This window comes from Mauremys reevesii, linkage group 24 (genome assembly GCF_016161935.1).
Source record: "Mauremys reevesii isolate NIE-2019 linkage group 24, ASM1616193v1, whole genome shotgun sequence".
NCBI classification, from domain to species: domain Eukaryota; kingdom Metazoa; phylum Chordata; order Testudines; family Geoemydidae; genus Mauremys; species Mauremys reevesii.
Window position 1 is genome coordinate 12,392,855 of NC_052646.1, and position 27,430 is coordinate 12,420,284.

General features: G+C 59.4%; 1 protein-coding gene across 8 annotated transcripts; it reads right to left on the bottom strand.

Moving 5' to 3' along the window:
• Window positions 1-24: 24 nt before the first annotated feature.
• On the bottom strand, window positions 25-26,296 carry NPHS1 (NPHS1 adhesion molecule, nephrin). 8 transcript variants are annotated; one of them, XM_039513345.1, is made up of 30 exons: window positions 26,187-26,296; window positions 18,646-18,717; window positions 17,716-17,910; window positions 17,274-17,396; window positions 17,043-17,174; window positions 16,033-16,114; window positions 15,322-15,425; window positions 13,362-13,483; window positions 12,838-13,009; window positions 10,501-10,658; window positions 10,015-10,156; window positions 9,479-9,603; window positions 8,978-9,146; window positions 8,562-8,691; window positions 8,183-8,355; window positions 6,939-7,079; window positions 6,657-6,797; window positions 6,463-6,584; window positions 5,474-5,645; window positions 4,869-5,025; window positions 3,204-3,355; window positions 2,942-3,053; window positions 2,306-2,478; window positions 2,036-2,086; window positions 1,740-1,856; window positions 1,595-1,619; window positions 1,317-1,422; window positions 641-749; window positions 327-496; window positions 25-168 (listed from the first exon to the last, which is right to left on the bottom strand). In XM_039513345.1, exons 2-30 carry the CDS (start codon window positions 18,704-18,706, stop codon window positions 34-36), a joined length of 3,771 nt encoding a protein of 1,256 aa, XP_039369279.1. In that variant the 5' UTR covers window positions 18,707-18,717; window positions 26,187-26,296; the 3' UTR covers window positions 25-33. The 8 variants fall into 8 exon arrangements, with proteins under 8 accessions (XP_039369279.1, XP_039369281.1, XP_039369280.1 ...); XM_039513347.1 differs by having other exon boundaries at window positions 12,884-12,986; window positions 18,646-18,770; window positions 26,187-26,282; XM_039513346.1 differs by having other exon boundaries at window positions 327-478; window positions 18,646-18,770; window positions 26,187-26,282.
• Between the last annotated feature and the right edge of the window lie 1,134 nt (window positions 26,297-27,430).

Sequence of the window (27,430 nt, forward strand, 5' to 3'; positions counted from 1 at the left end):
TTATTCTATGGTCAGACTGACACCTAGGCCCCCTCACACCAGCTCCCCCCTTAGCTCAAAGGGCAGCCCCTCATCTGCCCCAGGGGGTGGGGTATCTGCCACCTGGTCGTAGATCCTCAGGGGTTCCTCAGAGCCAGCCTGGGACCAGCCCCTCCATGGATAGGTGCCCTGGGAAGAGAGAGAGCCTGTCACACCAACCCCTTGCTGAGCCAGGCAGAGAACCCAGGAGTCCTGACTGCCTGCTCTGACCACTACACACCACTCCCCTCCTTGAACCAGGGTCAGAACCCAGAAGTCCTGTTGAAGCTGGGTGGCCGGCCACTCACCACATCATCCTGGCAGGGTAGTGCCCCTGGGGAGAGTGGGGCAGCAGCTTGCAGGTGTAGTGCCCCCAGTTCCTCATAGACCCCAGGCTCCATCACGTCCTCGTATTCATGGGGGCCCGAGCGGCCGAGCCAGCGTGCAGGGAACCCAGAGTCTGGAATGGCAAAGGGACCTGTGGGGTGGATCACAGTAAAGGACTACGGAGCCTTTCCCCTCTAGGAGGTGCTGGCTCTGATTCAGCCCCAGGGTGGGGACCCCTGACTTGGGGGGCAGGGAATGGGGCAGAGGGGCACCAGCTCTGACACCTCACACCCACCTGTGGTGCTGGCGTCTGTCTCCCCCTCGGCTCTCTCGGGGTGTGGGGGCAGCCGGGGTCGATACTCACGGCTGGGCACATACCCTGGCCAGGTGCCCATGGAACTGCCCTACAGGGGAGCCATAGAGAGACCCTGTCACCTGCCAGGGGAACACTAGCCCCCAAAAAGAGAACCCAGGAGTTCTGGCTCCCACATCCCCTGCTATGACTGCCTGACCCTGCTCCTTTTCTGCTAGTGCACATGCCCCGTAACCCCCAACCCTGGTATGTTTCCCTCCCCACCAGGCCAGACCCAACCCTCACCTGTCAACTGAGCCCCCCTGCAGCACAGCGCCCCCCGCTGAGCCCCCTGCCCTGCTCCCCGCAGCACAGCGCCCCCTGCTGAGCCCCCCGCCCTGCTCCCTGCAGCATAGCGCCCCCTGCCCTGCTTCCTGCAGCACAGCGCCCCCCCTGAGCCCTCCCACCATGCTCCCTGCAGCATAGTGCCCCCTGCTGAGCCCTCCCACCCTGCTCCCCACAGCACAGCGCCCCCTGCTGAGGTCCCTTCAGCACAACACCCCATACTGAGCCCCCAGCCCCGCTGAGTCCCTCGACCTGCCCCCGCAGCACGCCCCACTCCCAGCAGCATGACGCTCCTGCTGATCTCCCCACCCGCCCCACTCCCTCATCCTCTCACCCCAGAGGACGCACTCCTCTCTGAGTAACTGTCCAGGAGTGTCTGCCATGCTGCTGGATTCACTGCTTCCCCCGAGCTGTAGTCATTCCCAGCACTGGGCTTCCTCCTGAAAGGCAAAGGGTGGGAGCAAGGATGCCTAGGTTCTCTCCCCAGCTCTGCAAGGGGAGGGGGGTCTAGTGGTTGGAGCTGGGAGGTCCGTGTGTCTGTGTTAGGGTGTCATAGTGTGACAGGATGCACAGAACTGCCTGCCTCCCATGTGCCCTGCCCCTGACACTCACCTCTCCTTGGCTTCCTCCCGGACACCTGCAGTCAGAACCAGAAAACAGCAAGGATCAGCCCAGGTTGGGCCTCATTGCGGGGAGGCTGTTTGGTGCTGTGAGCTTCCCCAGGGCAGTGCCCTGGTTCAGGGGGGTGGGGAATTACCTGCCCGGGTCTGGCGCTGTCTGAGCAGGCAGGTGAGGAGAGCAGCGTTAGAGAGCAGCAGCAGGGCCCCCAGTGCGCTCAGTCCCCCAGTGAGGGCCGGGGGCCACGACGGGGCTTCTGGGAAAGCAAAGCAGAGTGTCACAGAGCGGCCAGGAGCCAGCATCCGCCAGAGGGGAAACACCTGGGGTCCCATTTGCCACCCCCTGAGCCAGCCTGTCCCCCACTCTGACCACCAGACCCTCCCAAAGCTGGGACAGAACCCAGGATCTGGGCTCTCCACCCCTTCCAGTACCCACCTGTTTGCGGCGCTTCAGGCTCCACAACTGGCGGCTCCTCTAAGGGCAGCTCTGAAACGACATCAGCTCCGTCAGGGTCGAAACCCACAGACACCCCCCCAGCTGAGCCCCCTCCTCTGCACAGCACGACCGCCTCCATCCCAGCACAGCCCCCTGCCCATTCCAGCACAGGGCCCCTACTACACCCCCTGCCACCACACGGTGCCCCCTTCTGGGACTCCTGTTCCTCTAGCCTGGCACCCCCACCTCCCCCAGCAAGGCACCCCTTACCTGCGGTGGTGATGGTGATGCTGGGGCCCTGGGTGCTCTCCCCCAGGGTGTTGTGGGCGCTGACACCAATACTGTAGGGGGTGGCCGGGCTCAGCCCCGTCAGGGTGAATGTGGGGGTCTGGGCGGGGAACACGTCCATGTACAGGGCACTGGGGGTGCCTGGCCAGTGGTACCTGGGGGACACAGGGGGTGAGGGACCCCAGACCCCGGGGGGGGCGCCTCATCCATCCCCACCCAATGGCCTCCACCCATGCCAGTCCCCCTACCTCTGAGCCTCCCAGCCCCTCCTCTTCCTCCTCCTCCACCCATGCCAGCCCCCAGCTATGAGCCCCACTATCCCTGCCCCCCGGCCCCTTCCTCCTCCCCCCACCCATGCCAGCCCCCAGCTATGAGCCTCCCCAGCCCCTCCTCTTCAGCCCTGAGCCCCCTAGCTTCCTCCTCCTCCCCGACCCACACCAGCTTCCCAGCTCTGAGCCCCACTGTCCCCACCCTCCTCCTCCTCCCCACCCATGCCAGCCCCCAGCTCTGAGCCACACTGTTCCCACCCCACAACCCCCTCTTCATCCTCCTACTGCCCATCCAGAGTCCCCTCCAACCCCATCCTTGCCTCCTCCACCCCACACCACTGCTCCCCACCTGATGCGGAATCTCTGGGGCAGCCCCCCATCAAATCCAGGGATCCACTCCAGGGTGGCTGAATTGTGGGTGATGCTCACGACCTTCAACCCCGTGGGGGGGTCAGGGGGGCCTGCAGAGGCGGGAGAAAGAGAAAGAGATCACCCTGCTCTGCCAGTGCCCCTCATTCCTGACCTCAGCCTCTGCTAGCCCAGCCCTGGACTCCTCCCCCCACCCAAGCCGGTACCCCTCACGCCTGACACGCAGCCCCCCCGGGCCGTACTGGTGCTGAGGAGCTGGATGTCCAGTTTGTCCGTGCCCAGTGCGTTGCTGGCGCGGCAGGTGAAGGTGGCGTAGTCGTGCATGGCGCTGACATTGGCGATGGTCAGGGTGCTGCTGTGCCAGGCGCCCTCGTGCCACGTGCGCTCTGTGTACCTGAGGGGAGTGGGGGGTGGAACTGAGGTCAGCCCAGACCCAGGCGCTGAATCAGAACAGGGACTGGACTAGAACAAGGATTTGATCAGGACGGAGACTGGATGAGAACCAGGAACCGGATCAGAAGCAGGATGGAAGCAGCAAACTCAAGGGGGGGGATAGGTCAGAGACCCCACTGGTAGTCTAAGGAGGAGGGGTTGTGGGAGGCACTCACCAGGGTTGGGGTCTCACTGGTGTGCCCTGTGACCAGGCAACGAGAGGCACATTAGAATGAGGGTCTGCCTCTGCCAGTCATTACTGTGACAAAGCAGGAATTTTCTGTGACATATTTATGAAGCTGGTGCCTGCCTCAGTTTACCTTTCTGCTTCATGTCACTCTCCCAGGGGTGCAAAAGGGCTAACACACCTGCTCTTGGAGCAGCATCGGAGGCATGGGGGGTGTGTGTCCCAGAGCTGGCTGGGGGGGTTAAAGGACTGGCTGGAACCGACCCAGGGCCCCAGAAGCTGGTTATCGTCAAGTGACCCTAGTGGTGAAATCTGGGACCAGCAATTCTTAACAAAGAATCTTTTTCTCTGGCAGATTTTAGTTTTGGTACTTTCACCAGACAATCGCAATGTTTATTTTAAAGCATTTTTTCCTATTTTTATCAGCTGACGTTTTCACGGTTGTGGGAAATGATGGGGGGGGGGGGGGGGGGAGAAACATTTTTTTATGCCAGTAGCCAGTAAGATTCCAAAAGTGAAAGCTTGATTAACTGTGAAAACACAAATCGCCAAGGTCACCTGCCAAAATATGTTAAACAACTTGCTGAAAAGCAGCCTCTCCCAAGGTCTCAGCCAGCATCGTTCATAAATTCCCGGATATATTGCATTGGCTGGGGCGTGGGCAGTGAAATTGACAGTGATCAGCATTTAGGGATGAAAGTTGGATCCTTTCAGTCTTCTCCTGCCACTGGCAGGCGGCCCTAAAGTCCAGCCGCTCAGGAAAGCGGTGCTCTGCAGTGGGGGAGTTTTTGTAATGGAGCCAATTGACAGGGTCCTCGGCGAGCTCTGGCTAGCAGAGGACATGGGTCTTGGGTGACCAGATGTCCCAGTACTAGGGGTTTTGTCTTATATATGCAACTATCCCCCGTGCTGCTCCGATTTTTCATGCTTGCTGTCTGGTCACCCTACGTGGGTCCTGGGGTCTGCAGGAGGTGGATGACTGTTCGCCAGATGCCTGGGATAAGGGCCAGCTTTTGGAGCAATGCCCAGCTGTGCCCTGGCGCTGCCAGTGAGATGGAGCTGGAAAAGGACAGAGCCGAGCGGGAGCAGTGCAGGGTTGGCCTGGGTCTCTGACTTTGCTTCTCTATGCCAAGCTCAGGGCTTCCCAATGCCTGTGTGCCGGGGACTAATCAACCCCGGCCAGCTTGACCAAGGCCCCGGGGAGTCTCTGCCCATATTGGCGAGGTTGCACGGATCTGTGGGGTTTCATGTCCCCTCCCCTCCTCACACATGCTAGGCCCCCTCCTACCTGGGGTTGTCAGGGTGCAGGGCTGCTCCATTCTTTTCCCAGCTGAATTTCACGCTGGGGACCCCCTGGGCACGGCACTGCAGGGTGGCAGGTGAGCTCCCATCCCCGGGCATGGCCACCTTCCCCAGCCCCATGCCCTTTTCGATCTCTGGCTTGACTGCAGGGAGAGAGAGAGTGAATGGCAGTCTGGGAAGCAGGGTGGGGGAAGAGTTGGGAGGGCCTTGGAGGGGCAGGGAAGTCCCTGGGGAGGGGGATGTTCTGTGGGGGCGTCCCCCAGGCCTCAAGGGGTTCCACAAGGGAGGAGGTTTGGAGGAGGGAGGGAAGAGATCAGAGGGGATGGGCAAAGGTCACATCAAGGGGTGCTGGGTTCTGGTTTGTTCTCGGGGGGGTCCCTGGAGAGGGGGTTACAAGGTGAGGGGGCACAAGAGGGGCTGGGGGTCCTCGGGAGGGCGAAGCAGTGCATGGGGTGGATCCTCAAGGTGAGGGAGGGGCAGAGGGTGGGGAGATCTCTGAGGTGGGGGACCAGTGAGTCAGAGGCCCTGGGAGTGGGGGTTTCTGGGGGGGGTGTCCCTGGGGTGGGGTGGGGGTCTGCATGGGGCACCCACAGCGCACGATGAGGCGGGCGCTGCCCCGGGCTGGCGGGGGCAGCCCGTTGTCCACGCGGCACTCATAGAGCCCGGCCTGTGCCTGCCGGGCCCCCTGGATCCGCAGCCGCCCCACAGCCCCCGAGGCCTCCGGCTCCAGCTCCAGCTCCTCCAGGCTGCGCTCCTCTGCCCCCTGCGGGAAAGCCAGGGTCAGCAGGCAAAGGCGGGGAAGACAAACCAGGCAGGGCAAAGGTCAGAGGCGTCAAAGGTTACCACAGAGATGACAAAGGTCAGAGTGGGCAAAGATCTCCCTGATATTTGCATGGCTCAAAGGCCACATTGGGGAGGTCAGCAGTTGGATGGGCAACAGCAAATGTTAAAGGTTAGAGAAAAATGAAAGCTCAGCAGAAGGTCGAAGGTCACAGGTCAGGGAGGGGAAGGTGCAAAGGTCATGGGGGCAAAGGGTAGATCCGGGTAAATGAGGGTCAAAGGTGACAAAAGAAATTTAAAAAGCCAGTGAGGGACAAGGATCACATAAGACACAGAGTTCTGTGCAGAGGTCAAATAGGAGAGGGCAAAGGTCAGAGTGGAATCAAAGGTTGCCACCGGGGCAAAGGTCACCCACATAACTGTGTTAGGCCTGAATGAAAATATAGCAGGCAAAACAGTTATGCCAACCCTGCATGGGTCAAAAGCCACCTTGGGGAGGTCAATGGCTAGATGGGTGACAGCAAATCTTAAAGTTTGGAGAGAGGGGTCAGAGGGCACAGGTCAGGGATGGGAAAGTGCAAAGGTCACAAATCAGAGGGCAAAGGGCAGACCTGTGTACAGAGGGTCAAAGGTAAGAGATCATAAGCTAAATTAAAAGGTCAGAGGGGACAAAGGTCACATAAGAGATGTCAAGGGTCAGAGGTCAGGAGATGGCAAACGTCAGATGGGGCAGCCAGGTGGCAAAGGTCACAGGTGGCTTATGCCCCTTTGAGAGATGCCGCCAGAGCAGCCCCCCTTACCAGCCACGTCCACTGGAACATGCCCGCGGGGGTGGGGTTGGCATCGGCTATGCATACAAGCTCAGCCGTGGCACCCAGGTTCACATAGACGGGGTCCCCCAGGCTGCGGATGGAGGGGGCATCTGGAGGGCAGAGAGAGGGCAGAGGTTAGAGGGGGGCACTGAGGTCAGGGGGCAGCGGGGGGTGGAACTCACAGTGCACGTCCAGGTGGATGTGGGTCTCGTTCCGCCCCTCGGGGTTCTGGCACCGTGCCCGGTACTGACCCATGTCGGCCCGGCTCAGGTTCCAGATGGCCAGGCTGCCCCCTGCTCGCAGGTGGTGCCGGGGGGACCCCTCTGTGAAGGAGAAAGAGAGAAGAGTGATGCAGGGACGCTATGCCCAGCTTGGGCAGGGACAGTGCCCCCCCAGAGCCTCCCCCACACCTGGTCTCAGCGCCCCACACACACACCTCATCTCAGCACCCCCCCACCACACACCTGGTTTCAGCACCTCCCCACGGAAGCTCCAGCTGCAGCTCAATTCGGGGGGGTTGGCAGAGACGTGCAGGGGCAGCTCCACGGCTCCGTGTTCCACACCCTGGGCCACGGCCGGCTGCTTTGACGAGAACTCGGGGGGATCTGGGGCCACACAGGGGGCAGCAGCAACTGAGACCCCGCCCTGCTCAGTGCCCCCTGCTGGGCCTCCTGCCCTGCTCCCTGCAGCACAGTTCCCCCTGCTGACCCCTGCCGCTCCCTGCAGCCTGGAGCCCCCTGCTTAGCCTCCGGCCCCTCCCTGCATCACAGCTCCCCACTGCTGAGCCCTCCACCTGCTCCCTGCAGCACAATACCCCCCGTCAAGTCCCCACATGACTGCCCACAGCACGGCGTCCCTGCTGAGCCCCCACCTGCTCCCTGCACACAGCGCCCCTAGCTAAGCCCCTGCCCTGATCCCTGCAACACAGCGCCCCCTGCTGAGCCCCCTACTCCCTGCAGCACAGAGAGTCTCCACCCCGCTCCCTGCCACACGGCACCCCTGCTGAATCCCCACCCCCTCCCTGCAGCACAGCGCCCCCTGCTGAGCCCCTGCCCTGCTTCCCGCAGCACAGCGCCCCCTGCTGAGCCCCCACCCGCACCCAGCAGCACAGCGCTCCTGCTGAGCCCCTGCCCCTCCCTGCAGCACAGCGCCCCTGCTGAGCCCCACCCCCTCCCTGCAGCACAGCGCCCCTGCTGAGCCCCTGCCCTGCTTCCGCAGCACAGCACCCCTGCTGAGCCCCACCCTCCCAGCAGCACAGCGCCCCTGCTGATCCCCGCCCCTCCCAGCACAGCGCCCCTGCTGATCCCCACCCCTCCCTGCAGCACAGCGCCCCCTGCTGAGCCCCTGCCCTGCTTCCCACAGCACAGCGCCCCCTGCTGAGCCCGCCCCTCCCAGCAGCACAGCACCCCTGCTGAGCCCCCACCCCTCCCAGCAGCACAGCGCCCCTGCTGATCCCCCGCCCCCTCCCGGCAGCACAGCACCCCCAGCTGAGCCGCCACCCGCGACCAGCAGCACAGCGCCCCCTGCTGATCCCCCGCCCCCTCCCTGCAGCACAGCACCCCCTGCTGAGCCTCCACCCGCTCCCTGCAGCACAGCGCTCCCTGCTGAGCCCCCGCCCCCTCCCTGCAGCACAGTGCCCCCTGCTGAGCCCCTGCCCTGCTTCCCGCAAGCACAGTGCTCCCTATCCCCAGGCAGGGAAAGCTCTCACACAGGATGTTGAGCTTGTAGAAGGTGTTGACAGCCTCAGCCAGGATGGAGCTGTAGGCCTGGCATGTCACCCGCAGCCCATTGTCAGAGGATGACACTACCAGGGTCACCTTCCCCGAGGTGGAGAGACCCCCAAACTCTGCCGGCTTCTGGCCCAGATCCACACCCTTCAGCCTGAAAGAGCAGCACAAGATGGGACAGCAGGGGGCTGTGGGTTGGGAGTGAGGGGCACTGGCAGAGCCAGGTAGGGGGATCCCAGGACTTGGACAGCAGGGGGCTGTGGGTCAGGACTGAGGGGCACCGGCAGAGCCAGGTAGGGGGAGCCCAGGGCTGGGACAGTAGGGGGCTGCAGGTCAGGAGTGAGGGGCACCCTCTCTTACTTCTCTGCATCCTTGAACCAGGCCAGGGTGGCGAAGGGGTTGCTGCTGCCGGTGACACAGGTCAGGGTCAGTGTTTGGCCACGTCGCACCTCCTTTGCCGTGGTCGTGATCTTCACATCTATGGGGGGGACTGTGTGTGTGGGGGGGAGCAAAGGGGCAGAACTCAGACTGGTGTAGGGTGACCAGAGGTCCTGATTTTATAGGGACAGTCCCGATTTTTGGGTCTTTTTCTTATATAGGCTCCTATCACCCCCCACCCCGTCCCGAATTTTCACACTTGCTGTCTGGTCACCCTAGACTGGTGCGTTGCTGTCACCACGCAATGGGGGTGCTGTGCCCTTAAGGGGTGGGTTTACTTGACTCTGCCTTGTGTACACACCGCCCCTCCCCCCGCACCGCAAGGGCCAAGGACGCACACTGGACTTGGAGGCGGGTCTGGGCTGTGAGCGCCGGGCTCTTGCCGCCGTTGGAGGCGTTGCAGCGGTAGATGGCCAGGTTGTCGCTGGGGCTGGTGGTCAGGATCAGCTCTTTGGAGACGATCTTGCCGGAGGCCACCTGGGTCCCCTCCTTGAGGGACTTGGTGTCCTGTTGGGAGAGAGCCCAGAGCCCAGTGAGTGACGCAGAGATGCAGCCACCTCTGGGGCGGGGCAGCTGGGAAACAGCCGCATATAACGCCCCATGGGTAGGGCTCTGGGCTAGGATGGGTCTCATTCCAAAGGGAGACTGCCCCCCCACTGAGCCCCCCCCATTGCCAGCACCATGGTGCTACAGCTGAGCTCCCCGCTCCACTCCCCACAGCACAGCACCCCCCGCTGAGCTCCCCACAGCACAGCCTCCCCTGCCGAGCCCGCCGCCCCGCTCCTCGCAGCACAGCGCCCCCTGCTAAGCCCCCCCATAGCCTGGTGCCCCCCCATGACCTTGATCCAGACGAGGCGGGGGGACGGGTTCCCCCCACTGGCAAAGCAGGTCAGCCTGACCTTAGTGCCAGCCCGGAATCGGCTGTCAGGGGGCGGGGCCTCAATCCAAACCTTCTGGGGTGGGTCTAGGGGGATGGGGAACAAAAAGAGGGTTAATGTCAATCAACTCCTGTGTCGCCATGACAACCTGTGTCAGTTCCCCTCCCCCCGTCCCCAACAGCATCACAGGGGGTGCAGCCCCCCCCTTCCCCAGGGCCCCTTTCCACCTGTAGGTCTGGCCATGCGCCCCAGGCTGGGGTGGGATGGGATGGGGCTCCTGGTGGGTGGGGCTTCCACATAGGTGGGGACTTGAGGGGATCTTAAGTCTCCACAGGGGGCGTTTCCACACCTCCGGTCCTCCACTTCCTCTGCCCCCAGCGCCCTCTGCTCTCACTCCAGCCCCACCCCACTATCCCCCTCCCCTTCCTCCAGCCCTCCTCCCACCCCGCCCTGCCCCACCACCCATTGGCACCCCCCTGCCCTGGGTGGGGGCTCACACTGCACACTGAGGGGCAGGCTGGTGCTGCGGGTGAAGAGCACGACCTCGTTGAAGGCCTCGCAGGTGAGGGGCAGCCCGTTCTCTTCGCGCCGGGCCATGTGTGTCAGGTTGGAGACGGTCACGGTCCCGCCGTGTGCTGCCTGCGGGAGAGAACCCGGCACCCAGCCCCTGCTCCTGGGGCCTGGCGGCCTTGGGGGCAGGAAATGGGGCCCAGGGCCTGTTCCCTCCAGGGGGTGCCGGCCCTGATCTGTCCCAGGGGGACTGGCTGGCATAGGGGGCAGGGACAGTGACCATCACTATTGTTATGCAGAGAGGGAAACTGAAGTACCCATAATGGGAGGAGCTCATTGAAATTCACAGGGAGAGAACCCAGGAGTCCTGGCTCCCAGCCCCTCCCAGTTTCCCCTGGTTCAATGTCTCCCCCTGTGGTGGCCGTGGGGGCAGCAGGTGGGGCATCTCCGGGAGGCTGCGGCTGGGGACTGACCTCGGTGACGGTGACCTCGGTGGTGGTGAGCTCCCGCCACCCCAGCCACCAGCGCAGCTGCACCGGGGGGTTGCTGGGGGTGGTGGAGCAGGACAGCGAGATCTGCTTGTTCTCCGGGGTGCTGCTGGAGCCCAGGATGGAAACCTCTGTGGGGAGAACTGGGGAGGGGGAGAGACCTCAGAACTGCAGACCCAGCCACTGCCAGGGGAGCCCTACTCCCGGCTACTCCAGCCTGACCCAGCCTAATCCACCAGGGGGTGCTGTGGGGGGCACTCACAGACCACACACAGGGTGGCGCTGGCCAGCAGGGGCGCTGGGAGGGTGGGGACACTCTCAGACCACCGCAGAATGACACTGGCCAGCAGGGGCACTGGGGTGGGGACACTCACAGACCACACGCAGAATGACACTGGCCAGCAGGGGGTGCTGGGGGGAGCAGGGCGCTGCCTGGTGGGTTAAAGCCGGGAGGCAGTCCAGAGGTGCTGGGGGGCACAGGGTGCTGGGGGGGGGGGCATTCACAGACCACATGCAGAATGACACTGGCCAGCAGGGAGTGCTGGGGCGCAGGGTGCTGGGGGCACTCACAGACCACACACAGAATGACACTGGCCAGCAGGGAGTGCTGGAGGAGCAGGAGTGCTGGGGAGGCGAGGGGGGGCACTCACAGACCACACGCAGAATGACACTGGCCAGCCGGGGGCACTGGGGGGAACAGGGCGCTGGTGGGTTAAAGCCGGGAGACAGTCCAGAGGTGCTGGGGCGCAGGGTGCTGGGGATTGTGTGGGGGCACTCACAGACCACACACAGAATGACACTGGCCAGCTGGGGTGCAGGGTGCTGGGGGGATGGAAGGGGCACTCACAGACCACAAGCAGGGTGACACTGGCCAGCTGGGGTGCAGGGTGCTGGGGTTGTGGGGCAGTCACAGACCACACGCAGAATGACCCTGGCCCGCAGGGGGGCGCTGGGGGGCGCAGGGTGCTGGGGATGGAAGGGCACTCACAGACCACATGCAGGGTGACACTGGCCAGCAGGGGCGCTGGGGGCGCAGGGTGCTGGGGATGGAAGGGCATTCACAGACCACACGCAGAATGACACTGGCCAGCAGGGGGGCGCTGGGGGGCTGGCCGGGGCACTCACAGACCACACCCAGGGTGACACTGGCCAGCAGGGGTGCTGGGGCGCAGGGTGCTGGGGGGCACTCACAGACCACACAGAATGACACTGGCCAGCAGGGGTGCTGGGGCGCAGGGTGCTGGGGATGGAAGGGCACTCACAGACCACACACAGGGTGACACTGGCCAGCAGGGGGCGCTGGGGCGCAGGGTGCTGGGGACTGTGGGGCACTCACAGACCACACGCAGGGTGACACTGGCCAGCAGGGGGGCGCTGGGGGGCGCAGGGTGCTGGGGGGATGGAAGGGGCACTCACAGACCACACACAGGGTGACACTGGCCAGCAGGGGGCCCTGGGGGCGCAGGGTGCGGGGGGGATGTATGGGGCACTCACAGACCACACGCAGGGTGACACTGGCCAGCAGGGGGCACTGGGGGCGCAGGGTGCGGGGGGATGGAAGGGGCACTCACAGACCACACGCAGGGTGACACTGGCCAGCAGGGGGCGCTGGGGGGCGCAGGGTGCTGGGGGGATGGAAGGGGCACTCACAGACCACACACAGGGTGCCACTGGCCCGCCGGGGGGCGCAGGGTGCTGGGGGCGGGAAGGGGCACTCACAGACCACACGCAGAGTGACACTGGCCAGCAGGGGGCGCTGGGGGGCGCAGGGTGCTGGGGATGGAAGGGCACTCACAGACCACATGCAGGGTGACACTGGCCAGCAGGGGCGCTGGGGCGCAGGGTGCTGGGGATGGAAGGGCACTCACAGACCACATGCAGGGTGACACTGGCCAGCAGGGGCGCTGGGGGCGCAGGGTGCTGGGGGTATGGAAGGGGCACTCACAGACCACATGCAGGGTGACACTGGCCAGCAGGGGGCGCTGGGGGGCGCAGGGTGCTGGGGATGGAAGGGCACTCACAGACCACACGCAGAGTGACACTGGCCAGCAGGGGGCGCTGGGGGGCGCAGGGTGCTGGGGATTGTGGGGGCACTCACAGACCACACACAGGGTGACACTGGCCAGCAGGGCGCTGGGGCGCAGGGTGCTGGGGGGATGGAAGGGGCACTCACAGACCACACGCAGGGTGACACTGGCCAGCTGGGGGGCGCAGGGTGCTGGGGGAATGGAAGGGGCACTCACAGACCACACGCAGGGTGACTCTGGCCAGCAGGGGGCGCTGGGGGGCGCAGGGTGCTGGGGGGATGGAAGGGGCACTCACAGACCACACGCAGAGTGACACTGGCCAGCAGGGGCAGGGGCGACACCTGGTTCATGGCTTCGCAGTGCAGCTGAGCCCCATTGTCCTCGGGTTTGATGCTGAGGGTCAGGAGGCTGCGGGAGGCGCCGCTGGCATCCTCTGTCTCCCAGCTGGTGGAAACCACGTTCCCGTTCTGTGGGGACATGGGCTAGCGTCCCCCACGGCTCTGCCGGTGCCCCTCACTCCTGGCCTGCAGCCCCTGATAGCCCAGCCCTAGGCTTCCCCCGACAGCTCTGCCAGTGTCCCTCACTCCTGACCCGCAGCCCCCTGGTAGCCAAGCCCTGCCCCCACTAGCTCTGCTGGTGCCCCTCACTCACAACCCACAACCTCTCCTAGTCCAGCCCTGGGCTTTCCCCCCCACAGCTCTACCAGTGTTCCTCACTCCCGACCTGCAGGCCCTGCTAGCCCAGCCCTGGGCACCCCCAAGTTCTGCCAATGCCCCTCACTCCTGACCCACAACCCCTGCTGTCCATTCTCCTTGTTACCTTTAGCCATTGCAGCGTGGCCAGTGGGTTCCCACTCAGCGAGATGCAGGTGAGTTTCAGGGTCTCTCCAGCTTTGATTTCAGGGCGTTTGTATCCTTCAATGGTGGGTGGCTGAGGTGGGACTGGGGGCGAAGAGACAAGGACGGGTGGTGGGGGAACCCTGGCGCAGCCTGTACTCAGGGGCACCCCGTTGTGGCACAACAGTGCCATGTCCTGCCACCAGGGTGAGGAGTCAGTGGGGCCAGCTGGGGGACTGAGGAGGCAGGCATAGATGGCTCCAGTCAATTGGAGCTGAAACATGCTGCCCCCCACCCCGCTCCGGGGGGCAGACAGATCTTGTAGCTGTGAGGGGGAGCAGTATGGGCAGGGAGCTGACTCGGGGCATCGGAACAGAAGGGAGGTGGTGGGGGGAGACAGAGAAGGGGATGGACCTGGACAGACAGACAAGGGGATGGGAAGGATGCGTGAAACATGCACAGTCCTCTCCCCACTGCAGGGCCCCCTCCATGGCCTGGGGCCCCCTGCAGCTGCTTGCTCATCAGGGTGCTTGAGGAGGGGAACAGCCCGGGGTGCTAGGTGCATAATTAGGCTGATTAACGAGCTGCCTAATGACTCTCATGCTGGAGACAGCAGATGTGGAATCACCCCCCCCCCATCAAATAATCTCCCCCACCCCCTTCGCCAACTGGGGGGCAGAGCCCTATGTCTCTGGGTTTCCCCAGAGTAGGCTTGGAGCAGGGAGAATTCCCCAGCCCCTCCAATCCCACACCAATGTATCCCATGTTCCCCGAGCCAGCTAGAGACAGACCCTCCTAGCATCTCTGGCTCCTTGGTGCGGTACGGGTTAATGGTTAGGGTTTGGCATTATATACCCATTTCATCTTAACAGTTCAGGGGTTGACTTATATACTCAAAATACAGCTCCTTGGTGCTCTCAGCATTACTTATTGAAGGGTCGACTTATATATGTCAGCTCTTCCCCTTCAGAACCTCAGTTTTCTAGGGGTTGATGGTTAAGGGGGTTGACTTATATAGGAGTGAAGTTAATGGTGGTGGGGTGACGGTCACATCCTCAGCTTTGACTCTCCATTGCTTTAAGGAGTAACTGAGGATGGGTTGACTGAGACACAGGCCCCCAATTCCTCAGGGTTCTAGGGGTTAAGAGGTGAGGGTCCAGTTTATATACACTGCAGCCGACCCCTCATTCTCCTGAGAGCTGATCACAGAACGGGCCAGCTTACAGAGTGAAGGGATTCCCCGTCTTGTTGTGAGGGCTCAAAGTACCTCCATGGGCCAACCTCAGCTCTTCAGAAAATCATTACCAATGAGTCACCTCCTCAGGGCACCACAGACGAATGGTTGGGGGGTCAACTGAAATACTAGACCCAACTCATCTTCCCCTCCTCTTTCAGTGATGGTTCCCTGTCTTCCAATCTCCATTGTTCTAACAGTTAAACGCTGCAGGGCCAACTTATATACACAAGTCTTTGTAGCCTCATTGTCCGAAGGGTTAAACTTTGAGATGTCGACTTGTATACATGAGCCAACAGGAGTCTCCAGGACCACATTGTTTTCAGGGTGAGCCATTGAGGGTTGACATATAAATGTCACCTCCTGATCTTTGACTCATTTTCCTAAGGGTTAATGACTGAGGAGTCAATTTATAGAGTCTCCTTGATGAGTTAATTGTGGTAAACAGAAAGCCTGCAAATAGGAAGAGCCAGAGGCAAACACTACAGCTGGGTGCAGGCTATGGAAGGGGAGACAACCAGGAGAGAAGAGGGTGAGGCTTATATTTTAAGTGGGGAGCCACTGAGTGTCAGCTGATAGGTGGAGCTGATGTACATGCAGGAGAATATGGCTGTGGGGCTCTTTTTAACCCTTTCACTGGTGTCCCCAGCTGTGAGTGAGTCCCCACAGAGATTGGAGGGACGCCCAGGGCATGGTGGGCGTTACTCACACAAGATGTTCATGGTGAAGCCAGCCACCACAGAGGCCGAGACGGCCTCATTTGTGGCTGCACAGACCAGACGCTTCCCGTTGTCCAAGCTCTGTGGGGTGACCCTGGGGACAGAAGGGGAACGGGCTATACCAACTAGCGCAGAGGTGGGTAAACTACGGCCCCGTCCCCTGCTGTCTCCCCTCCCCCGCAGCCTCAGCTTGCCCCGCCACCAGCACTCTGGCCAGTCAGGGGACAAGGAGCAGGGGGGTTGGATGGGTCAGGGGTTCTGAGGGGGGCAGTCAGGGGGTGGAAAGTGGGAGGGGGCAGATAGGGGGTGGGGGCCAGGCCGTTTGGGGAGGCACAGCCTTTCCTACCCAGCCCTCCATACAGTTTTGCAACCCCGATGTGGCCCTCTGGCCAAAAAGTTTGCCCCCCCCAGCCCATTCCCCCCCCCTGAACTAGCACCTACAAGGGGCTGCAGGTTGGGAGTGAGGGGCACCAGCAGAGCTGTGGGGAGGGAGAAGCCCAGGGCTGGGCTGCAGGGGCTGCAGTTCGGGAGTGAGGGGCACTGGCAGAGCCGTAGAGGGCTCAGGTCTGTTAGTGGAGGCTGGGGAGGGAAGGGGGCACTGCGCTGGTGTGTGAAAGGGGGCATCTGGCTGGCTAAGTCAGGGCCTCCCTGCTCCAACAGGGAAAGGGACCTGGGAGGGGGGCATCCCTGGACCCTCTCACCTGAGCACGGCGACGGTGCTGGAGAGCTTCTCGCTGGACCCAGAGTGCACCTGGTGCGACACGTCAGGGAGGGGGCTGCCACCTGGGGGTGGGAGGGGTTGTGAGAGGAGGGGGGTTCCCAGCACTCCCACCCCGGCCAATATATCACAGCATTGCTGAGGGCACCCCCACGGCCGTGTGTCCCGGGGAAGAGATCCCAGATACCAGGGGGATGGGATGGGGTGATTGAGAGACATCCCACGGCTGTGTGTCCCGGGGAAGAGATCCCAGATACCAGGGGGATGGGATGGGGTGATTGAGAGACACCCCACAGCCGTGTGTCCCAGGGAAGACATGCCCAGATACCAGGGGGATGGGATGGGGTGATTGAAAGACACCCCACAGCCGTGTGTCCCGGGGAAGAGATCCCAGATACCAGGGGGATGGGATGGCGTGATTGAGAGACACCCCACGGCTGTGTGTCCCGGGGAAGAGATCCCAGATACCAGGGGGATGGGATGGGGTGATTGAGAGACACCCCACAGCCGTGCGCTCTGGGGGACAGGTGCCCAGATACCAGGGAGAGGGGCTGGATTAGATAGAGGGGTGTATATGGAAAAAGAAAGACCCTCTCACATTATGGTCCAATATGGTGAGTGCTGGCCTCATATAATAGCCCAGCCCCCCCACCCCCGGATCAGACCCATGGGCCCTTCCAGCCCATCCCCCCTGGATCAGACCCATGGGCCCTTCCAACCCATCCTCCACCACGGATCAGACCCATGGGCCCCTCCAGCCCAGCCCCCACCCCCAGATCAGACCCATGGGCCCCTCCAGCCCATCCCCCTCCAGATCAGACCCATGGGCCCTTCCAACCCACTCTTCCCCGCTCAATGAGACCCATCGACCCCTCCAGCCCATTTCCCCCCCCCGATCAGACCCATTGGGCCCCTCCAGCCCATCCCCCCCGGATCAGACACATGGGCCCCTCCAGCCCAGCCCCCCCAATCAGACCCATGGGGGGCACTCACCCTTGCTGAAGGAGATCTCCGCAGCTGGCTTGGCGTCCCCAGCGCTGCAGGTCACCTTGTACTCCATGCCGGCCACCCAGGTCACGGTGCTGTTGGCCTCATACTCCTTGAAGACGGGTGTCTTGGGGGGCACTGCGGGGGAGGGGAAAGGAGGAATGGCCCTGAAGAGTCACCCATCCCCCAGCTCCCCAGAGCCAAGGCTACCCTCCCACCCCCAGCCTGGCAGCTCACCCAGCACACTGAGCAGCGCCGTGTGCGACACAATGCCTGGGCTCTCCTCGGAGCGCCCCGCCTGGCACTCGTAGTCCCCGTCATCTGCCAGCCGGCTGCCCACGATCCGCAGGTGGTGCTCCCCTGCTGGGCAGGACACAGAGGGAATGGTGAATCTATACGGCCCGGATGCCTGGGTTCTGTGCTGGCTCTGATCCTGGCTCCCAGCCCCGCTCTAGCGACTAGACCTCACTCCCCTCTCAGAGCCGGGGATAGAACCCAGGAGTCCTAGAACTGGGCCAGTCAGGGCTCTCACAGAGCTGGTTCCCCAGGGTGTCCCCAGAGCTGGTTCCCCAGGGTGTCCCCAGAGCTGGTTCGCAGCCACAATGGCTGAACTGGGGGTGGGAGGGATAGACACACTTAGCCTCAGCTGGCTGTCTGGAGGCCAGACCAACCCACTCGCCTTTGCTGGGGTCTCCCGTCATACTGTAGCGGGGGAATCCAGGGATGTTTGTGTCTGGTCCTAGCAGCAACCCATCCTTCACCCACTGGATCACGCCTGAGGGATTGTCCACCACGCACTGCAAGAGAGCCACAGCCCCTTCCAGGACTGTGATGTTATCTGGCTCCACTCTGAAAGCCTGCTGGGCGCTGGCCCCTGGGAGAGGAAAGAAGAGGGACTTAATTAACCTCTAATTTTTAAAGATTTCATGTCAAAATTGAGTATTAATTAATTATTCCAGGAAATCACACACCAGAATCCCCCACTCTGGCCCACCTTCTCGCCCAAGCTCAGAAAGATACAATATGCTGAAGCACCATGTGACTTTAAATCCTTTGTTCCATTTTCATCCAACTTGGCCTGTTCTTTAGATCTTTCTGTGAACTCCAAAGTGAGCCAAGATTGAAAGAAATTGGCCCAGAGTTTCTCAATTGATTTACATGCAAAATTTCTGATGGGATCATTGGTGGAAATACAGATGGAAATATCCAGAAGTTTAAACCCCCTTATTCCATTTCTCATCCTGCTTGGCTTGTTGTTTGGATACCAGTGAGAGCTCCAAAACAAGCCAAGTTTGAAGGAAATTGGTACAGGTGTTTTGGTGTGACAGCTGGGCAAAAAAACCCCCAACACTGATGACTTTTGGGGCTTGAGATCCTCTGGCTGTAACTCAGAAAAGCTCAGACAGATTTGAACGAAACTTCGCAAAAATTGTGCCCTCTGGAGCGAGACCTATCATGGAAAACTTCAGCGTGGCAGGATTTTGTTTGGGAGAACTGTGAGCAATGGGGAACAGGTGGCTGGGTGGCAGGGGAGAGTCGGTCCATGTCTGGCTCCTGGCACTACTTGGAGATGATCGTCTGCAGAGAACATCGGCGGAAGTTCTCTCACCTCTTGTGAAGGCACCAAAGAGAAGACAGAGGAACGTGATGACTGGTCCCTTGGACGCCATCCCCACCAGTGCTGCTGGGACAGGTTGGGAGGATAAACTGGGACCACAGTGGATGGTTGTGAATCTGAAATACAGTTGGAGATATACTGAAATACAACTGTGTCCCATCTCCCCAGCCTGGCACTAGGGGGTGCTGCCCCTCATCCCCCACCCATGCCCCATCTCCCCTGCCTAGTGCTAAGAGGTACTACGCTTCCTCCCCCTGGCTGTGCCCCATCTCCCCTGCCTGGCGCTAGGGGGCGCTGCTCTTCCTCCCCCTGGCTGTGCCCCATCTCCCCTACCTGGCGCTAGGGGGCGCTGCTCTTCCTCCCCCACCCATGCCCCATCTCCCCAGCCTAGTGCTAAGAGGTACTAAGCTTCCTCCCCCAGCCATGTTCCTTCTCCCCAGCCTGGCTCTAAGGACCACTGCCCTTCATCCTCTGGGAAAGCCCCATCTCCCCACCTGGTGCTAGGGGGCGCTGAACTTCACGCCTGGCTGTCCCCGATCTCACCAGCCTGGCTCTAGGGGGCGCTGCCCTTCATCCCTCAGGCCGTGCCCCATCTCACCAGCCTGGCACTGGGGGGTGCTGCCCTTCATCCCACTCGCCGTACCCATCTTCCCGCCTGGTGCTAGGGGGCGCTGACGTTCATCCCCATCACTGTGCCCCTTCTCTCCAGCCTTGCACTAATGGACGCTGTCCTACTTCCCCCCGCAATGACCCATCTCTGCCGTTTGGCCTGGGGGGGGGCTGCCCTTTATCCCCCTGGCCATACCCCATCTCCCCACTCTGGCGCTAGAGGGCACTGCCCTTCATCTCCCCAGCCATGTCCCATTTCCCCAGCATGGCACTAGGGGGCGCTGCCCTTCATCCCCCTTCCTGTGCCCCATATTCTCTGCCCTGGTGATAGGGGGGTCTGTCCTTCTTCCACCTCGCAGTACATCATCTCCCCTGCCTGGCACTAAGGGGCACTGCCCTTTATCCCCCAACCGCACCCAATCTTCCCCGCCTGGCTCTAGTGGGAGCTGCCCTTCATCCCTCTAGCCATGCCCCATGTCCCTGCCTGGCACTAGGAGGAGTTTTCCTTTATCCCCCTGGACGTACCTTATCTCCCCAGCCTGGTGCCGTTCTTCCCCCTGGCGATGCCCTGTATCTCCACCGCGCACTAGGAGAGCTGCCTCTCACCCCCACTCCGGCCATGCCTCATCTCCCCACCCCCTGGCCGTGCCCCTTCTCCCAACCCTGTCACTAGGGGGCGCTGCCCTTCATGCCCCTGGCCGTGCCCCATCTCCCCTGCCTGGCGCTAGGGGGCGCTGCCCTTCATGCCCCTGGCTGTGCCCCATCTCCTCTGCCTGGTGCTAGGGGGCGCTGCCCTTCATGCCCCTGGCCGTGCCCCATCTCCCCTGCCTGATGCTAGGGGGCGCTGCCCTTCATCCCCCTGGCCGTGCCCCTTCTCCCAACCCTGTCACTAGGGGGCGCTGCCCTTCATCCCCCTGGCCGTGCCCCATCTCCCAACCCTGTCACTAGGGGGCGCTGCCCTTCATCCCCCTGGCCGTGCCCCTTCTCCCAACCCTGTCACTAGGGGGCGCTGCCCTTCATCCCCCTGGCCGTGCCCCATCTCCCCTGCCTGATGCTAGAGGGCGCTGCCCTTCATCCCCCTGGCCGTGCCCCATCTCCCCTGCCTGATGCTTGGTGGCGCCGCCCTTCATCCCCCTGGCCGTGCCCCATCTCCCCTGCCTGATGCTAGGGGGCGCTGCCCTTCATCCCCCTGGCCGTGCCCCATCTCCTCTGCCTGGCGCTAGGGGGCGCTGCCCTTCATCCCCCTGGCCGTGCCCCTTCTCCCAACCCTGTCACTAGGGAGTGCTGCCCTTCATCCCCCTGGCCATGCCCCATCTCCCCTGCCTGATGCTAGGGGGCGCTGCCCTTCATCCCCTGGCTGTGCCCCATCTCCCCTGCCTGATGCTAGGGGGCGCTGCCCTTCATCCCCCTGGCCGTGCCCCATCTCCCCTGCCTGGCGCTAGGGGGCGCTGCCCTTCATCCCCTGGCTGTGCCCCATCTCCTCTGTCTGGCGCTAGGGGGCGTTGCCCTTCATCCCCCTGGCCGTACCCCATCTCCTCTGCCTGGCGCTAGGGGGCGCTGCCCTTCATCCCCTGGCTGTGCCCCATCTCCTCTGCCTGGCGCTAGGGGGCGCGGCCCTTCATCCCCCTGGCTGTGCCCCATCTCCCCTGCCTGGCGCTAGGGGGCGCTGCCCTTCATCCCCCTGGCTGTGCCCCATCTCCCCTGCCTGGCACTAGAACATAACATAAGAACATAAGAAAGGCCGTACCGGGTCAGACCAAAGGTCCATCTAGCCCAGTATCTGTCTACTGACAGTGGCCAATGCCAGGTGCCCCTGAGGGAGTGAATCTAACAGGCAATGATCAAGTGATCTCTCTCCTGCCATCCATCTCCATCCTCTGACGAACAGAGGCTAGGGACACCATTCTTACCCATCCTGGCTAATAGCCATTTATGGACTTAGCCACCATGAATTTATCCAGTCCCCTTTTAAACATTGTTATAGTCCTAGCCTTCACAACCTCCTCAGGTAAGGAGTTCCACAAGTTGACTGTGTGCTGCGTGAAGAAGAACTTCCTTTTATTTGTTTTAAACCTGCTGCCTATTAATTTCATTTGGTGACCCCTAGTTCTTGTATTATGGGAATAAGTAAATAACTTTTCCTTATCCACTTTCTCAACATCACTCATGATTTTATATACCTCGATCATGTCCCCCCTTAGTCTTCTTTTTTCCAAACTGAAGAGTCCTAGCCTCTTTAATCTTTCCTCATATGGGACCCTCTCTAAACCCCTAATCATTTTAGTTGCTCTTTTCTGAACCTTTTCTAGTGCTAGAATATCTTTTTTGAGGTGAGGAGACCACATCTGTACACAGTATTCTAGATGTGGGCGTACAATGGATTTATATAAGGGCAATAATATATTCTCAGTCTTATTCTCTATCCCCTTTTTAATGATTCCTAACATCCTGTTTGCTTTTTTGACCGCCTCTGCACACTGCGTGGACATCTTCAGAGAACTATCCACGATAACTCCAAGATCTTTTTCCTGACTCGTTGTAGCTAAATTAGCCCCCATCATGTTGTATGTATAGTTGGGGTTATTTTTTCCAACGTGCATTACTTTACATTTATCCACATTAAATTTCATTTGCCATTTTGTTGCCCAATCACTTAGTTTTGTGAGATCTTTTTGAAGTTCTTCACAATCTGCTTTGGTCTTAACTATCTTGAGTAGTTTAGTATCATCTGCAAACTTTGCCACCTCACTGTTTACCCCTTTCTCCAGATCATTTATGAATAAATTGAATAGGATTGGTCCTAGGACTGACCCTTGGGGAACACCACTAGTTACCCCTCTCCATTCTGAGAATTTACCATTAATTCCTACCCTTTGTTCCTTGTCCTTTAACCAGTTCTCAATCCATGAAAGGACCTTTCCTTTTATCCCATGGCAGCTTAATTTACGTAAGAGCCTTTGATGAGGGACCTTGTCAAAGGCTTTCTGGAAATCTAAGTACACTATGTCCACCGGATCCCCCTTGTCCACATGTTTGTTGACCCCTTCAAAGAACTCTAATAGATTAGTAAGACACGATTTCCCTTTACAGAAACCATGTTGACTATTGCTCAAGAGTTTATGTTTTTCTATGTGTCTGACAATTTTATTCTTTATTATTGTTTCAACTAATTTGCCCGGTACCGATGTTAGACTTACCGGTCTGTAATTGCCGGGATCACCCCTAGAGCCCTTTTTAAATATTGGCGTTACATTAGCTAACTTCCAGTCATTGGGTACCAAAGCCGATTTAAAGGACAGGTTACAAACCTTAGTTAATAGTTCCGCAACTTCACATTTGAGTTCTTTCAGAACTCTTGGGTGAATGCCATCTGGTCCCGGTGACTTGTTAATGTTGAGTTTATCAATTAATTCCAAAACCTCCTCTAGTGATACTTCAATCTGTGACAGTTCCTCAGATTTGTCACCTACAAAAGCCAGATCAGGTTTGGGAATCTCCCTAACATCCTCAGCCGTGAAGACTGAAGCAAAGAATCCATTTAGTTTCTCTGCAATGACTTTATCATCTTTAAGCGCTCCTTTTGTATTTTCATCGTCAAGGGGCCCCACTGGTTGTTTAGCAGGCTTCCTGCTTCTGATGTACTTAAAAAACATTTTGTTATTACCTTTGGAGTTTTTGGCTAGCTGTTCTTCAAACTCCTCTTTGGCTTTTCTTATTACACTCTTGCACTTAAGTTGGCAGTGTTTGTGCTCCTTTCTATTTGCCTCACTAGGATTTGACTTCCACTTTTTAAAGGAAGTCTTTTTATCTCTCACTGCTTCTTTTACATGGTTGTTAAGCCACGGTGGCTCTTTTTTAGTTCTTTTACTGTTTTTCTTAATTTGGGGTATACATTGAAGTTGTGCCTCTATTATGGTGTCTTTAAAAAGGGCCCACGCAACTTGCAGGGATTTCACTTTAGTCACTGTACCTTTTAACTTTTGTCTAACTAACCCCCTCATTTTTGTATAGTTCCCCCTTTTGAAATTAAAGGCCACAGTGTTAGGCAGTTGAGATGTTCTTCCCACCACAGGGATGTTGAATGCTATTGTATTATGGTCACTATTTCCAAGCGGTCCTGCTATAGTTACCTCTTGGACCAGCTCCTGCACTCCACTCAGGATTAAATCTAGAGTCGCTTCTCCCCTTGTGGGTTCCCGTACCAGCTGCTCCATGAAGCAGTCATTTAAAGTATCAAGAAATTTTATCTCTGCATTTCGTCCTGAAGTGAAATGTTCCCAGTCAATATGGGAATAATTGAAATCCCCCACTATTATTGGGTTCTTAATTTTGATAGCCTTTCTAATTTCCCTTAGCATTTCATCATCACTATTACTGTCCTGGTCAGGTGGTCGATAATAGATCCCTACTGTTATATTTTTACTAGAGCATGAAATTTCTATCCATAGAGACTCTATGGAACCTGTGGATTCGCTTAAGATTTTTACTTCATTTGAATCTACACTTTCTTTAACATATAGTGTCACTCCTCCCCCTGCACGGCCTGTTCTGTCCTTCCCATATATTTTGTACCCCGGAATGATTGTGTCCCATTGATTGCTCTCAGTCCACCAGGTTTCTGTGATGCCTATTATATCTATATCCTCCTTTATCACAAGGCACTCTAGTTCACCCATCTTATTATTTAGACTTCTGGCATTTGTGTACAAGCACTTTAAAAACTTGTCCCTGTTTATTAGCCTGCCTTTTTCTGATGTGCCAGATTCTTTTTTATGTGACTGTTTATCATCTGATCCGGCCCTTACATTATACTTCTCATTCCTCTGCTCCTGACTATAACCTGGAGATTCTCTATCATCAGACTCTCCCCTAAGAGAAGTCTGTGTCCGACCACACGCTCCTCTGCAGCGGTCGGCTTTCCTCCATCTGCTAGTTTAAAAACTGTTCTACAACCTTTTTAATGTTTAGTGCCAGCAGTCTGGTTCCACTTTGGTTTAGGTGGAGCCCATCTCTCCTGTATAGGCTCCTCCCATCCCAGAAGTTTCCCCAGTTCCTAATGAACGTGAACCCCTCCTCTCTACACCATCGTCTCATCCACGCATTGAGACTCTGAAGCTCTGCCTGCCTACCTGGCCCTGCGCGTGGAACTGGGAGCATTTCTGAAAATGCCACCATAGAGGTCCTGGATTTCAGTCTTGTTGTGTATTTGGTTGTCATGGTTTTGTTGCTATGGCAACTGAGTTAGATTATTATGGGTTAGCTCAACCGGTTTCAACCGGTTGAGGAGCTCTGTATATATGTAAATAAAATGGAGGTTTTGGTTAGCTGCCTGTTCTCTGGCCTCAAGTGATTGCTTCCTACACCGGCTGCCCCAAGGATATAACAAGTCTCTTCCCTAGCAGCCTAAATTTGGCTTCCAGGACATCTCTCCTACCCTTCCCTATGTCATTGGTACCTACATGTACCATGACCACCGGCTCCTCTCCAGCACTACACATAAGTCTATCTAGATGCCTCGAGAGATCCGCAACCTTCGCACCAGGCAGGCAAGTCACCATACGGTTCTCCCGGTCATCACAGACCCAGCTATCTACATTTCTAATAATCGAATCTCCCATTACTAACACCTGCCTTTTCCTAGAAACTGGAGTTCCCTCCCCCGGAGAGGCAACCTCAGTGCGAGAGGCAACCCCAGCACCATCTGGAAGGAGGGTCCCAACTACGGGAAGGTTTCCCTCTGCTCCCATCGACTGCTCTACTTCCCTGGGCCCTTCTTCCTCCTCAACAGCACAGGAGCTGTCTAAGCGGAGGTGGGACAGTTCTACAGTGTCCCGGAAAGCCTCATCAACATACCTCTCTGCCTCTCTCAGCTCCTCCAGTTCCGCGACCCTGGCCTCCAAAGTCCGTACATGGTCTCTGAGGACCAGGAGCTCCTTGCACCGACTGCACACATACGCCACCTGCCCACAGGACAGGTAATCATACATGCGACAGTCAGTGCAATAAACTGGATAGCCCCCACTCTGCTGCTGGGCTTCTGCCTGCATTGTCTCCCAGTTAGTGAAAGGGTGGTTTACAGAAAGTAGTTATGGAATGTGGTTCGGTTTATAGGTTTTAGGGGAAGGGGTTAGGGCTGGCGAGGGACTCCCACTCCCTTCCCACTCCCCTTCTAAACTCCCTTGCGAAACTCCCTGTTAGCAGCCCCTGGTCGCTTGTGCGCGGCTTTATAAAGCCCTGGCCTGAATGCCCCGCCCACTGATTAAGGCTCAGCCAATTACCAGAGGCTTCGAGCTTTCAAACCTGCCTCCAACTGCCAGCCAGAGCACACGGTCCCTCAAACAACCAAACAGACTGACAAACACAAGCTCAGCACACAGCAAGTAACCTCCAAACACAAACAAACACACACTACAGACAGTCACTTACCCCACAGATGCTGTATTAGCTCCTCCTTCACCTGGAGAACTCCCTCGCGAAACTCCCTGTTAGCAGCCCCTGTTCGCTAGGGGGCGCTGCCCTTTACCCCCCTGGCTGTGCCCCATCTCCCCTGCCTGGAGGCCAGTCCTGCTGCCAGAGGGAGATGCTGGGGACATAGCCTGCTTCCTCTCCCCCATCCCGATCAGTGCCATGGGCCCATCCCACCCTGTGTTCCCCCTCCCACCCCTGAGCAGAACTATGGCCCATCCAGCCCCGTATCCTCCCCGCCCATCAGACCAATAGGCTCATCCTGCCCCTTATCCCGCCCCAGAACAGACCCATGGGCCCGTCCCACCCCATATCCTGCACACACACACACACGATCAGACCCATGGGCCCATCCAGCCCCGTATCCCGCACATCAGACCCATGGGCCCTTCCCATCCCATATCACCACCCCCACATCAGACCTATGGGCCTGTCCTACCCCATATCCCCCCACTCACCCGGTGCCCAGGTCCACACAGTGTCCACAGCTCTGGGCAAGAGAATCCCCGTGGGGCTACGCCAGCCCGTGTGTGCCCAGCCTCTGGCTGCCTGCAGAGTGAGGGGAAGGGATGAGATTCCAGTCCTGGGTGACGCCCCCTGCCCTCCCCCCATCCCTCCCGCCAGCTGGCACCAGCTGGGACATCTCCCAGGGCTGCCTCCACTGGCCTGTGAACCTGGCCCAGGGATGCGGCTGGAGTCCCTGGGGGCGGCTCAGTTAATTACAGGATGAGGCAGAGGCAAGCGAGGGGCTGGCTGGGCTCAGAGCTCCTCAGGCAAGAGCTCAGCACTTGCGTCCACCCACCCCACCGCTCAGGGATCAGCTGCAGGAGAATCTCCCACAGCCAGGAGCAGTACAAGGGGTATGATACACAGAGCAGGGCTAGTTCCATCCAGCAGGGGCATACGCACCCACCCGCCTGCGTACACACACACACACACACACACACACACACACACACACACACACACAGAGCAATGCCCGTTCCCTAGGTGATGGGATCCCGGCGCCCAGTCTGGCGTTACAGCCGTCGGCGTCCAGGCCCTGGGTGTCCCCGCTACTGTCCACTGACGGCCCTGACATAGACAGGAGCTGCAGGCTCTGGGGGGGTGGGCGGGGAGAGGGGGGAGGGGAGTTATCCTGGGATTTGGGGCTCGGGACAGAAAGCCAGGGCTTGGTGGCTGTATGTGCAGGCACCTTCCCCTCTGCATCCCCCGCCCTCCGTGCCTCCCCGCCCCCCGAGTAGCCGCCATTCACGGTGTCATGGAGTTCAATGCCCGACCAGCACGCCAGGAGAGCCCAGGCCAGGGGCCACCACAGAACCCTGGATAATGAACCCCGTAACTTTAGGTTGGAGCATTTCGGGCCTCAGTAGACTCAACTGCTGAGTGCCAAGGCAGAGAACAGGAGGGACTGAGGTGCCCCGATGCCCTGCCGTGTAACCTGCTTCCCTACCCCACCCCTGACCAGTCCTATGGGCCCATCCCACCCCGTGTTCTCCCTCCCACCCCGATCAGACCCATGGCCCCTACAGCCCCGTATCCTCCTCTCCCATCAGACCAATAGGCCCGTCCTGCCATGTATCTCCTCTCTTATCAGACCTATGGGCCCATCCCGCTCCATATCCCCCGCCCCCATTCAGACCTATGGGCTCATCCCACCCTGTAACCTTCCCACCCTGGATCAGACCCATGGGCCCATCCC